At 33.0% G+C, this 13,972-nt stretch overlaps 1 protein-coding gene across 5 annotated transcripts in view; it reads right to left on the bottom strand.

Annotated features, from left to right (window-relative positions):
- Positions 1-557: 557 nt before the first annotated feature.
- The window catches only part of LOC143063720 (protein STPG3-like), a 28,733-nt gene continuing 15,318 nt past the window's right edge, over positions 558-13,972 (bottom strand). For 4 of the 5 annotated variants that reach the window (XM_076236045.1, XM_076236044.1, XM_076236046.1 and 1 more), the window contains 5 exons: positions 4,251-4,474; positions 3,535-3,623; positions 2,211-2,328; positions 1,366-1,491; positions 558-820 (listed from right to left, as the gene is read on the bottom strand). In XM_076236045.1, coding sequence (XP_076092160.1) covers positions 693-820; positions 1,366-1,491; positions 2,211-2,328; positions 3,535-3,623; positions 4,251-4,474 — 685 coding nt within the window. In that variant the 3' untranslated portion in view covers positions 558-692. Of the gene's footprint in view, positions 821-1,365; positions 1,492-2,210; positions 2,329-3,534; positions 3,624-4,250; positions 4,475-6,725; positions 6,879-13,972 lie in introns of those variants that run through there. The other variant, XM_076236048.1, reaches the window with a different exon arrangement.

Below are 13,972 nucleotides of genomic sequence, written 5' to 3'. Positions count from 1 at the left end.
AAAACTGATACCACAGGCAATGAAGCTTGAAAGCTGCTTTAAAATTTTATCCGAGCTTATTAAGTTACAAAAATTATAAAATTACGAAAGACAAGATGTAAAATTTGACAATAAAACTTATTTTAAAGATATACATGTAGTTCATGCATGTACATTAAAGATACAACAAACAATGAAGCTTGAAACTGCTCAGGGGCGGATGCAGGAATTTTCGAAAGGGGGGGGGGGGGTGCTAACCCAGGGCACCCAGGGCAAAGGGGGGGGGGGTGCAAAACATATGTCCCGATACAAATGCATTGATCGGCAAAAATAAAGGGGGGGTGCGCACCCCCGGAACCCCCCCCCCCCTGGATCCGCCACTGCTGCTTTACATTTATATCTGAGTTACAAAAGTTATAAAATAACGAAAGACAAGATGCAAAATTTTACAATAAAAATTATTCAAAAGATATAATAGTTAATGCATGCACATTGAATTATTGATCAAGCTACTTTGAACATAATTTGCCTATACATGAAGAGTTCAAATATTTGCAATAACTTTTACATGTTTTATAAGCATGATAAGCACTATGAAGATTGTAGTTCTGATTTATCAGATCATATAAATATCCCACTGTCCAATCGTTTCTGACGAACATCCGATCAAAACACGTCACTTCCGTTCTACAAAAGTGACACTAGGTAATGCTTCAAAATGTTGAGAATGGCCCTAAACAATGAGATTTCTCCCTCCTTAAACTTCTTATAGTAAAGGCAGGTTTATTCGTTTTGTTTGTATCAAATCTAGGCGTGTAAGCAGCTGGGCCTGGTGTTTTCCCTAAAAATGAAAAATGACATTATACGAACACAAATAAGTAACCTTGAAGCGGATACCTCAACACATACACCAAATTAAACATATTGTATTTGACAAAATTAATACATATATATGGTTTTTTTACGTAAAGAACAAAACCATAACTTCTTTTTTTAAAGGTTTTATGTTTTTCTGTGTTATTTTGAATATCTCGTTATTTGCCAAATGACTGATGTTCCTTTAAGTTAAATAAAGGCAACAGTAGTATACCGCTGTTAAGTGTTTGACATGGCCACATTTAAATATATTTTGGTTTACCCAAACCCTACCCAAAAGTAAATATAGTGAGTAGATAGGTAGGCAATGTCTTTTTTCAGCAAAAAGTGTCGGAGATGTTTTAGTTTTCATGTCTATCAGATTAAAGAAAAAAACATTATCATCAGGACAATACAAGATTTTGAGTAGGCAGCTATTTTTTGGGTAGGTAGAGTTACGGCAAATAAACGTATTCTGTTTTATTACCTTGTGCGTTAATTACACGACTAAATGATAATAGGTATACTTACCAGGGTGAGCCCAAAGAACCGTCCCTGATCTCCGGAACTGATGGGAATATGCTGGTGCTTTATTAAATGTAGATTTATCTGCTGATGATTTTTCGTAGCTGTTTGGTGACGGTTCTTTGTCTGAACCTAATAAATTGGAAAAAGACAGGATGAGTACATGTGAATTTTGAGAATTTTGAGAGCTTTTTTAATTTTTATTTTTAGGAAGTGTTTATATTAGCCAAAAAAAATACATTGGTAGTGCAATCTAGAAGATAAAATATAAACAAACAGTACAATCAATATGTCTTATAACAATATGTCTTATAAAAATCACTCTTTTATTTCTGAACAGGGTGTCAAATGTAACTTGGATACTTTAATTATGTGAAGCAGTTGTGTGTGCAGTCTCTATTTACATTTTAAAGTTTTTATTTAGCATTTTATGCCAACAGTATATCTAAAGATATATAAAAAATCCTGAGTGCTTGCATGACATTAAAAATATATTATTGAAAATGAATAGAAAACAAACCCTTAACATTAACAGAATAAGCCTCCTCTTTTTATATTGTGTCGAAGTATACAAAATGAAATGTTTAGCACCGCCATGGATGGTTCATAAATGCAATTTCGGAAAATTTAAGTAGGTATGAGTTAGAATACGATTCAACACACAAAATCATTTATAATTGTACGGTTAAGACACAAATAAGTGTAATGCATATATTTCAATGGCCCAAAGTTTATGCCTTTTTTTTTATTTGAACACCGGTTGTGTACTCCTTCTTGCAACGGACAAACTGGTTCCTCCTTTTCAGACGTTGATACCGGAAGTTCGTTAGATACAATTAGTGCATATTTACCTTTCTTCTCTAAGTTTAAGTTTTTCCTATTTCCTATTGTAAAACTTGGAGCTTCTGAAAAGGTTCTTTGCTTTGGGCCAAGTAATGGTCTTTGTTTATATATATTTGGTGACGGCCACTGAAAAGTAAAAAAAAGTAATACGTAACAATAACTTAATGATAATTATAAATCTATACAATATCATAATAATTAAAACAACTATAAATAGTAGTATGGAATACAAAAACATTGTATGATTTAAATATTTTATTCGAAATAAGAAATAAGACGATTTAAAATCTCACTATTGTATTTATGCTACAATAAGTCTATAAAACAGTGTTTGCTAAACTAATTTCTACATCGACACTGCCTTATACATACAACAGCATTTTCAATTATAGACAGTTAAGTAATTGATTTACTGTATCTTTTTTAAAGAAGCAAAATTTTGAGAAAAAAAAAAGTACGATACGTACATCAGTAGGAACGGCAAATGTTTAAGATCACCTCTCATCGGACACACTCGACAAGCCTCGCGTTTTAAATATTTAAAAATAACAGTTTTATATATTGATCCATTTAAGTGGTTCTCAAGTAGAAGTTCAAAAAGTAAAAAGTTTACAAATGACGGACGCCAAATGTAATACATCCGATATGAAATCTTTCTATCATATGCCTCAACAGAGGACAAAAACAACTGTATACTATTTTTTTTTTTATCATAAACGTCAGTTGAATAAACACATAGAAGGATGAACTTTAAAACTTTGAAAAATCTTTTATCATATCATTTGTTTTACATTTTACATAGTAAATTATATTGTCTTTTCTGCCCTATTTATTGGCATAATGTTTTCTAGTCTGTGTCCGTTCGTCCGTCCGTCCGTCTGTCTGTCTGTCTTCAGATTAAAATTTTTGGTCGAGGTAGTTTTTGGAAGTTGAAGTTCAATCAACTTGAAATTAGTACACGTTTCCTATCATATGATCTTTCTAAATTTTAATCGGCCAAATTAGAGATTTTACACGGTCCACTGAACATAGAAAATTATAGTGCGGTTGGGGCATCGGTGTACTATTGGTACATTCTTGTTATCATATGTTTTGTATTCTACTTTGTTATGTTTTTTCACTGAAACTTTATGGAAAGACGTTTGATAATAAACGGAGGCAGTTAATACATTTTTCAATTCAGTCCGCTAAGCACAGTTTCTTAAATGATGAAATCAATGTAAATCTAATGCTATTATCATACTGTAAAAATGGCAAGATTTTTACTCTATAGTATATGATAAAACAGAATTTATGTATCTTCGCCGTACACGTTGACTTTCAATTACTTACACTGGTATCATTATAGAAGTCCACTTTAGTTTGCCATATATGAGGAGTTTGGAACCATGTTTTCTCCCAGGATGTCCTACAGCCACCCTCTGAAATACAAACATTTCTACATTACAATCGTTTTGAATATATTAGTTACTACGAGTAAGTTTTTATAAAAATGGTAAAACATATTTATACCTGAACCCTGTGGTAACCAGGATTTGATTCAACTTTCGGAATTTTTGATCCTCAATGCTCTCCAACTTCGTCTTTTATTAGGCCATTTAAACTGATGAGTCTTTGTATAGACAAAATAAAACTATCCACCTAGTATCTTTGCAGTTCTCCGAACACAAATCTAAAAATGCTCTAGTTTTAATGCAGTCTTAAAGGTTGAACTTTGTATTTGAACAATCATGATTCAAACCCTGGAGTTTCTTTCCATTTAAAGAAGTTCTAAGTAAGCATTGATAGTAAGTCGTTTAGCTAAGGTCAACTATGCCAACGTTTAAATCGTTGCAAAATCAGAGCAATGGCTATTCTCGTTTTGTAATATAGCACTCGGCTTAATATACTGCATGGCGCTACGGGGAAAATAAATCCAAGTATGCCTATTTTCCTTTACACATTTTATATTTATATATAAGTCTGCATAATAAAGAAAAGAAAGGAAACAAACAACCAAAAACAATCGTGAAATATAACTGAACAAGATACAAAAAGTTATATTTTACCTCTCTCGGGATCACATTTTCCACCAAAAGTCCAAACTGGAGAATTGGTCTCGTTGAGTGGTTTTACATTATGCGCTGAATATGTGCATGGCCCAGGACCCTCCATATCAATCCTCAGTGGTGGTCGGGCATTATTAGCCTCATCCCATGTAATTACTTTTGGTGGTTTCTTTGGTTCTTCATAGTAAAGACTGGCCATTTGACCACGAGACTGTGGTTTCGTTCTGTAAAGAAAAAAATGATTAAATGCATTTGTTTGGTGAAATTATGGTAATAATTTTTGGTCGTTCTACAATGTTTGTAAAAACCCGTTTATAATGCTTAAAAAAATTGCTGACAAACTGAAAAGAAGGCCATCTTTTATGTTTTCACTGCAATGAGTAAAATGAAAGGTCTTCAGAAGTCAACATTTTACTGGCATATGTAAGTCGTTGTTTTGCTAAAATGTCATCAGATGAAAAGGCGATGCATAAGGTCATTCAGATAAAAAAAAAAAAAAAAAAAAAAAAAAAAACAGGAGGGCCATAATGTCATATGTCTCAAAGTTTTTTTGAAAGTTTCGTTCATATTTCGTCAGTTTACTTTTTAAGGAGGTTCTAAACCAGGATAAAGGGAGGTGGGGGTTCAAACCATTTGTCTCTATTCAAAAGCCTGGAAGGTAAAAAAGGGGGTTTCAACACCCCCCCCCTGGATTCCACAGTCATTATATAACAAAATATAAGCATTAAAATGTTTGGAAAGGAACAAAATAAAATATGCACAATTATGTACATTTCCTTTTCAATATTTTTTTTATTGATAATCAAATCAAACGAATTGAATAGTAAGCACAGTTGAAATACTCCTCCATTAATGCAAGATGATCAAAACAACTATATAAAATACACAATATTTAAATAGTCCAGACCACCGAAAATGGACCAAGGGATTACGTAAATTCATCCACATATTGAAACTTAAGAAATGTTATAAAATTTAATGCAACCTATCTATACACCTGGGAAAAAGTATGATTGCAACACTTCCATTGTTAACAATGTAAAATGACATGATTGTAGAACAATGTGTATAATTTGGGTTTTACAAAATACTTTTAATCCGTATATGGTTTAAAATTGAATTCATGGTCTTAACTTATTTTTATCAAATATTAATGCACATGGATAGGACATAACAGCTGCACGGAAATAGTTTTTCGCGCTTTTCACAAAAAAACACAAATTTTGAAGGACTCATTTTTTCAAAACATTAGTTCTGCAATAAATACAAATTTTTGTATGCATCGAACTCCTTCAGAACTGTTTGGAATGGCTAGTTTAACAAATATTTTTCTGTATTTGATGTTTAGTTTGCTGTAAAGATTACTTTTTATATAATGTCGGTATATAAGACAAGACAAAGCTTGAATAACTTTTTCAGTACAGTTCTAATGGTGCGTCTCTCGAGTCTTAATTTTGCCTGAAATGTAAGTTAATAACACAAATTCAATTTAAAACCATATACGGATTAAAAGTATTTGGTTAAACCCAAATTATACACATTCTACAATCATGTCATTTTACATTGTTTTCAATGGAAGTGTTGCAATACTTTTTTTTCCAGACCCGTGTATATATAGATTTCAAAATGAGAAGTTAAGTGAACTTGATACATTGTAGATGGAGTGACCATGACATTTTAACACATGGTTAGGGAAAAATTCTATATTTTCATCATCAAGTTTATGTCAAGTTATCTATAAGAGTATATAACTATATAAAATATCTTGGAATTTACTGAGGACGTAGTCAAGCTGTATATGTTGCTTCGTATAGAGAGGACCACGATAAAAAAAAATAAGTAGAAGCTGTCATCCACTGAATCACCACAAGCATACCGACAATTGTCAGAAATTAAGGATTATATAACAAGTGATGTTCTTGATTATAAATTGTGACCAAAGTACAAGTTAAACAAGTACAATCTGCATTTTCTGTCAATATGATTTTTTTTTAAATATTGTTTAAATCAAACTCAGAGATACCAAAGCTTAAAATTTGAATGCGTTATTTCTACAAACGATGCATCAGTGGCGCTCGAAAACAACTATTCCAGTAAAATATTGACATTGTGGACCCAAATTTTTAAACGTTTTACCAAATATAGCAGCCAAGGTACGGTACTAGTATTCTACTACTATTCCAGGGATAGAAAATTCTTATTACTTCGAACATTTAAGTTAACTCATAATTATGACCATATCAGTGATATCAACACAGAAGTGCTGACTACTCAGGCTGGTGATATCTTCTGGAGGAAACCATCAGTGTGATGGACCCAGTGGTTGAAAATAAGTCGTGTGAGATACCAGAATTTAAATCTGGTACGCCAGACGCATTTTGTCTATAAATGTTCATGAGAAACGGTACTAGAAAATGGACTCTTATGGTCGTTATTTTCAAAGTTTACGAATAAATTTTAGGTTAAATTTCAAACCTTGAAATACGTGAAAACATCCTGCCCGATCCTGTAGCCCTTTTAAGAGGAGAAAATCCATATATAGCAAAACATCCCTCATTATTTAATGCCTGTACACGGCCTTTCTGCTCCATATTTGATTTTAGATGTATTCCCAACACTGTTACAGTCATAATAATCCCTAAACAACTTGCTACTTAATACTTTAAGTCTGTTTTGGTATGCTTGGTGGATTTTGTATAATAATGGATATTAATATTAATTTGATTTTAAATGTACACTTTATAATTTAGGTTCAATTGACCAATTATAATCAGGATTAATTTCTAACACAATTTTGTCACCATTGAATATTTCCAACTGTGATCTATTGTAAATTAAGCATCTACACCGTAATTACCATACATGTAAATAAAGCTGTTTAATTCAAAGGCCCGAGAGACCGAGAGAGACGAATACCTGCGTGTTGTCCTTTAAGTATCCATTATAAACGATGCGAATTGAAATACGTATAATCCACTTGAACTCACCGACCTCGGCTCCTGAGGGTAGTAAGGGTAATAGAAATAAAGGTACATGTACATGTATACTATAGTTGCTTCCTGATTAATCATGACCTTGGGAAAGATAAACTTAATGTGTCTTCATTAACAGACATAAGTTGAGACATGTCTAAATTAAAAATTAGTTCCTATACATCAGCTATAGTTAGAGGAGGAGATAAGGCGTCTGCGCAATGCTAGGCATTGTTCTCGTTGAAGTGAGAAGTGAAATGTACAGGTTCCAGTACTGCTCGGGGATGAAGTTAAGACTCAAATCTACTCTTAGATTGTTAGGTTGATTTTCAGGGCACTTCATATATACAATAGTTATGAATTCGTATGAAATATTGCCTGCAAGGTTTTAACAACCCCAGCAATGAACCGACTTTAAGTCAGCCTTTGTGTGGGACTGTCACACAAAGTAAAAATTCTGCATTTTTCAAAAGAAAATGGCTTGTTACACACACTGTAAAAACAGTTGGCTATTTACTCACACTCACGGTAGAAAAAAGAGAAATTTCCAATCAATTCTAATATCTATAAATCAGCCTTTATTTTATATGGCCCTGCAACGAAGTTGTCGGTGCCATATAGTTTTACCCTTGTCCGTAATTCCGAAATTCTGTAATTCCGTAATTCCGTCATTCCGCAACAAACCATTATACGGAGTTTTTTTTTTAAATGCATTCAGATATTGGGCTGATTTTTTGGTATGTGAGTTAACCATCAAGTTTAAGTTTCGTTCCGCTCTGCTAATTTTTGTCAAAATTACGGGCTTTGGACTTTGATAAATTGTTGAAAATCACAGTTATACGGACTTTTTTTTCTAAACTCTTTCAGATATTGGGCTGATTTTTGGTATGTGAGTTAACCATGCATGATAAGTTACAGATTAATTTTAAGTTTTGTTTCGCTCGGCTAATTTTCGCCGAAATTACGGGCTATGAACTTTGATAAATTGTTGAAAATCACAGTTATACGGACCTTTTTTCTTATCGCTTTCAGATATTGTGATAATTTTTGGCATGTGAGTTACAGATCAAGTTTAAGTTTTGAACGGCTAATTTTTGCCGAAATTACAGGCTATGGACTATGATAAATTGTTGAAAATCATAGTTATACAGCCTTTTTTACTAAACGCTTTCGGATATTGGGCTGATTTTTTGTATGTTAGTTACTCATGATGAGTTACAGATCAAGTTTTAAGTTTTGTTCCGCTCTCCTAATTTTTGCCAAAATTAAGGGTTTACAACTTTGAAAATTGTTGAAAATCACATTTATACAGACTTTTTTTCTATACGTCTCCAGATTTTGAGCTGATTTTTAATATGTGAGACTACTATCATGCTTGTGTCCACATGTGTTATTGAAATTGCAGATTTTTCAACTTTTTGAGACGGGGCATTTCGTGTCGCTTTGACACATCTAGTTACCACGGTACAATAAGTAACAGATCAGCATCTCTGTTAGTACACCACCCTTTTATATGAAGTATAATTAAGGTCCAGGAGAGCTTTATTTATCAAAGATTCATACAGCTTTATATATCAAAACGAGGATTGTCGACAGGCAAATTAGATGGATTATTGTATAACGTACAGTGACAAATATTAATTAAATGCATATAAGGACGAGGTAAGGTGAATGTAATTTGAACAGCAATACTTTCTTAAACTGTTTCAAAGAATACTGACAGTTTCTAATAGCTAGTTAACAAATCATGATTCGTCTGTCAATAGCAAAACCATGCATGCATGCATTATACCACCGTCTACATATCGATGACTCTAATTCTAATTTATTGGATGATTGTAGGTAGCTTTACGTCAAGTGTCAAATATTTCACGCATGTTCAGGACGTGAATAAATAAACAATAAAAACATAGATAGGTCCTGTATTAATAAAGATCGTCCATGATGCACATCGGGATAATTTGGAAGTTGCCATTGGAAAATGAGGATATATGAGATAGGGACGAGCGATTTGGCCTTGGAACCGACCACATTATGCTGACCCTAAAGCGTTGTTGCAAGGGTTCTTTGCACGAGGCATCGGATTTAACGTCCTCATTCTTATCGAATGTAGCTGTGTACCTATACATCCCGCACAGCAATACGGTGCCCAATTTTGTCGAGGATTTAATAGCCGACCAGAAGAAAACCAAATGATAGCCAACGATAATCTCTCAACGAGAATGATGTTCTCGTTTGAGCCGGTACGGCTAAAGTAAGAAAATGTATCGGGTTTAGATCACGGCCGACACTCGGCTAACCGAGAGATTGGTCGGTTAATCTATATTGAGTATGCGGCTATATGGGTGATTGGTCTGTTAATCGGGTTGGTTATACGTCTGTTAAGAGTAAAACGCTTAATTTAATGTTAAACTCTATTAAATATACAGATTTTTGGCAGGTTATAAGAACCAAATCAAAAAAAAAAGAAAAGTGTCCGACAAAATGATATCTATCATAGAACATTTTGCACTTGTAAAAACATTTCTTAGTCTGCGCAGTTTTCAGTAAAACTAAAAGGCGTCGCGCAAGTATGTAGTATTTATGCTTATACGCATAGCAATTTTTTTAATAAAAGGCGAAACAAACAAATTTAGATATCATTTAAAGGACAAAAAATAGTACTGTGGTTCTAAAAAATAAATTGACATTAGTAAATATTTCATAATTGTAAAATAACGTGAATAATACCACGTTTTAGTGAAAATTATGGGAATAAAGTCTGTTAATGGGTTGGACAATTGAAACTGTATCAGTTAAGAGTTATTTAGCCACGACAATAATTTTGCTACCTTTATATTTTCCCCTTGAAAAATTTAAGAATGAGATGTTGCTGAATAAACAAAAATGACAATACGGTTCCACAGTATCCTAGAAAGAGCATTTTTATTTTGACTTTCTTTGCATTTTATTGAAGGGTGTGTCACTTCAATATAGCGTGATATGGATTGGCCTCTGGAATATGCATGAATTTTTTATTGACGTTTTCAATCAGCCTCAATTATTGTGTCTGTTTGAAGTAGCACGTTCTCAATTCCGACTGAAAGTGTCTTTCTTACACAACACAGGGTACATATAACGTGTTCTCGTTCACATATGACCATGATATTTGTCACTGGCCGTTAAACCCTAATTCGTCAGCATCATCCAATTGGTTCTTTTCTTCTATTACTTAATCATATGTTGTTTACAAATCACTAACGAAGTAAACGGAAAGGAGCGAATGCAGCTACATTTGGTTATTTTAAGTTTCAATTCATTTTATTCCGTTTAGTTCCTTTCTACATAAGTGTAGAGGAGAACTACAGTTGTCTATGGTGGCCGGTGAAGTCCATTTCGCGTTTTCGCCTTTCATATTCTATAGGGCGAAAACGCGAAATCGCGAAAAGGCGAAATCGGAAGTCGAAAACGCGAAAACGCGAAGTCGAAAATGAGAAATAGGTTTCGCGTTTTCGCGTTTTCGACTTCGCGATTTCGCGTTTTCGCCATATAGAATATGTAAGGCGAAAACGCTAAAGCGCTAAAACGCAAAATGGCATTAACCTGCCACCATAGTTGTCCGCATGTAAACTTCTAGAATTTGTCACCAATATAAGTACATCGCAATCCGTTACTGTTTCAACAGCCATCGGTGTTTCATGTGTGTATTCTTAAACAAGTATTATTTTTCTCTCGTTTTTAGCAATGTATCACTCTCTACTGTCCTTATATGTTATTCTATATCATGTCTGCGTTTCCATCCAGATTCTCGTGTATACCATGAGGGTCCGGATTGGGGGTATTGTTTATTTCTGTATTCTTTAAATTGTTATGTCATTTTTTTCTACATTTTATTTATCTTACTCATTATTCTTTCTTTATTTTTCATATTTTGTCATCCCAATATATTTTACTTACTGATGTTCAGTTACATTACGACGTTTATCTCTAATTTATATACTGGTTACCAATGTAGATGACAAATTTGTGTCATTCATGACAATTAAACAGAATCAACATGATATATGCGATCATTCTTTGATGAAATTAATAATACCTAATATTACACTTTTTGAAACCATTTTTATCAATTTTCAATTTCATGTGTTGTTTCCGTATATGTTATGTTTCATTGCTCATGTGTTGTTTTCGTATATTTTAGCCGCTCGTCTTGAGCCTACTCATTTGATCCGATAACACCCCAAGCAATAAAATTGTACTTTTATTGCCATTCATAACTCTTAACAGACCAATTAACAGACCGGGTTTTATACATCCGACCCATTAACAGACCAGGTTTTAAATAAAGATTGATTTATGTCACCAAAATACAGATTTTCGTGTAGATTTTTCACACAATGATATCAATATGGTTAACAAACATAATGCCTTTCTTTTTTCGATGTTCAAAATATTGAATGCCAGTAAATTTAACCAATATGTCATTTTGTGTACATTTTATGTGTGTAAAATGTGTATAAATTTATTGATGAGTAACCCGCCTTTTCATTTTATAGTTCGTACATCGAAGCTAGAAAAATAATAATTACACCACTGAATTCAGTACATTGAATTGTTTTGTTAGACATGAATACTTTTTATGATGAAAATATATTTAGAAAGTTATACAATGAAACATGCTGAACTTTCAATGATTTTCTCGATAACACCTGATTAACAGACTTTAGCCAACCCGATTAACAGACCAACCGCCGATATAGCCGCATACTCAATATAGATTAACCGACCAATCTCTCGGTTAGCCGAGTGTCGGCCGTGTAGATGACCAAAGATAATATGTTTATCGCTATTTTACCTATGACGACGCTGTTAATTTCATCAGTGACAATGGCACGTGGGCAATTAGTTTCTAGCGATAATTTTTCATATCACTCTACTGTGCTGAGAAAGGAATTTATCTGTCAGTTAGTGATAATACTAAAAAAACATTTCATACAATATTGTGATGAACATAGACGAACAACATGAACTTTATCAGTCCTTTTTCTCATACGTTTCGAAAATCCATTTTATGTCTTTCAGAAACAATTATGCCATAGTATCACCTTTTCGATATAATTTACTTTGTTTTGAATTATAGTCTATCCGAAGATTTACATTTAAATAATGGAAACGGCACAGGAATATTTATTGGACATTCTTCTGATTAACGCCTAATGTCAATAATAGGAGATGAAAGGATTTAATCTTACAGAGAATGACCAGAGTGATTTAGTGGATAATTTCGACTGGAAAACGAAGCGTTTTAGTAGGATAAGTAACTAAAGTCAACTACCTACCCGTCCGGTGAGCTAGAGTGGGTTTGTGTTTGAATTAAAGTGTGGTATTGAAGTTGCAGTCAAAATAAAACAGAATGCAACTGTGTATTCCCATATCCATAGTCAAATTGAAACCAATCACCAAGGGTTGTACTACCGAAAGCAAGGAGCACAATAAGCTAAACTTCTAAATACGTGTATACCCAAAACTACCTTCGGGGTCATGCAACTATAAAACGCGTTGCTTCGGTAAAACAATTAAAGTATAAAAACAGTGATATATTGGAATAGTTCCAGCTTTAGATTGACGTTGTATACAAATACAATGATCGATCCAGTACCTTTCGTATAAATAAGGATTCCACCATTTTTGATATGGGTTCAAATTTAAAGTATGATATACATACAAATATTTAAATCAAAAGATTATCTCAGTTATGTAAAAAATGAATTTACCCATCTCATTTTATAAAGTTTATAAATATATCTTAAAAACTCACCAATTTACGCTTTCCCCTTAAAATTCATCATATATCAAGCACCACTTAAAACAGCACCAACAAAAGTAAAATTGAATAGTACTTTGCTTTTGTAAACGGATTGTTATAATAGTTCAATTCATGCATGCTTTGTATTGAAAATCGTTCATAAAAACTTGATTATAAGATAACGATTTAATTGTTCTAAACAAACAGAAAATCCATATTGTTAAAAAGAGACATTTAACATGTGCAATATCATATACAGCAGAAATGTCTGTCGTTACCGTAAATCTATTACCCGTCTAGTTTTGAGATAAGGCAGAATTTATAACAAAAGTGTAAACAAGCAAATGATCAAAACGACATTTAGATAATAGTTAAAGCCATCAAAGCTTGAAACTTAAATAACGGAATCATATGCGTATATATGGCTTATAAGAACAAACAAATGGTTTTGAAGTTTAGAGTTCTTTTTCATGAGTTTGGACAGATATTTTTGAACAGAAGAAATAATGTAATAAGAAGTAGTCCACTTTTCTGTTTAAAGACAAAGCTGACAGTATTATCCGATGTGCATTGCGATTTATGGACCATGGAAATAAGTCTGGTTGATATTTATTCATACTATATTTTCTTCTTTTCATATTAAAGCCACTTCTCTTTTCCCTCCTTTTACCCAGATGCAAATTAAGCGGAGAACGAGCTGCGTCTGTTTACAAAAGTACTTCACATTTGGTAAATTTAGTCCTTTTTTTTTTACCTTTTCATACATTTTAATCTCGAGACTGATTCGTTCAGGAAATAATGCAGATTGTAAGGTTTCAATCATCTTCATGATCTAAGTAAGGTATTGCTTAAAATTAAATAAAACAATATACAACATTATGTCCCCCCCCCTAGTTTAGGTTAGATGTGCAATACACTTGTCGTAGATACCAGACCAAAATGTGTACGACAGTCGCGATTCGTCT

The sequence above is a fragment of the Mytilus galloprovincialis genome, chromosome 2 (genome assembly GCF_965363235.1).
Source record: "Mytilus galloprovincialis chromosome 2, xbMytGall1.hap1.1, whole genome shotgun sequence".
Lineage (NCBI taxonomy): Eukaryota > Metazoa > Mollusca > Bivalvia > Mytilida > Mytilidae > Mytilus > Mytilus galloprovincialis.
The sequence above is the reverse complement of the archived record's forward strand: the minus strand, read 5'-3'. Positions and strand labels throughout refer to the sequence as shown.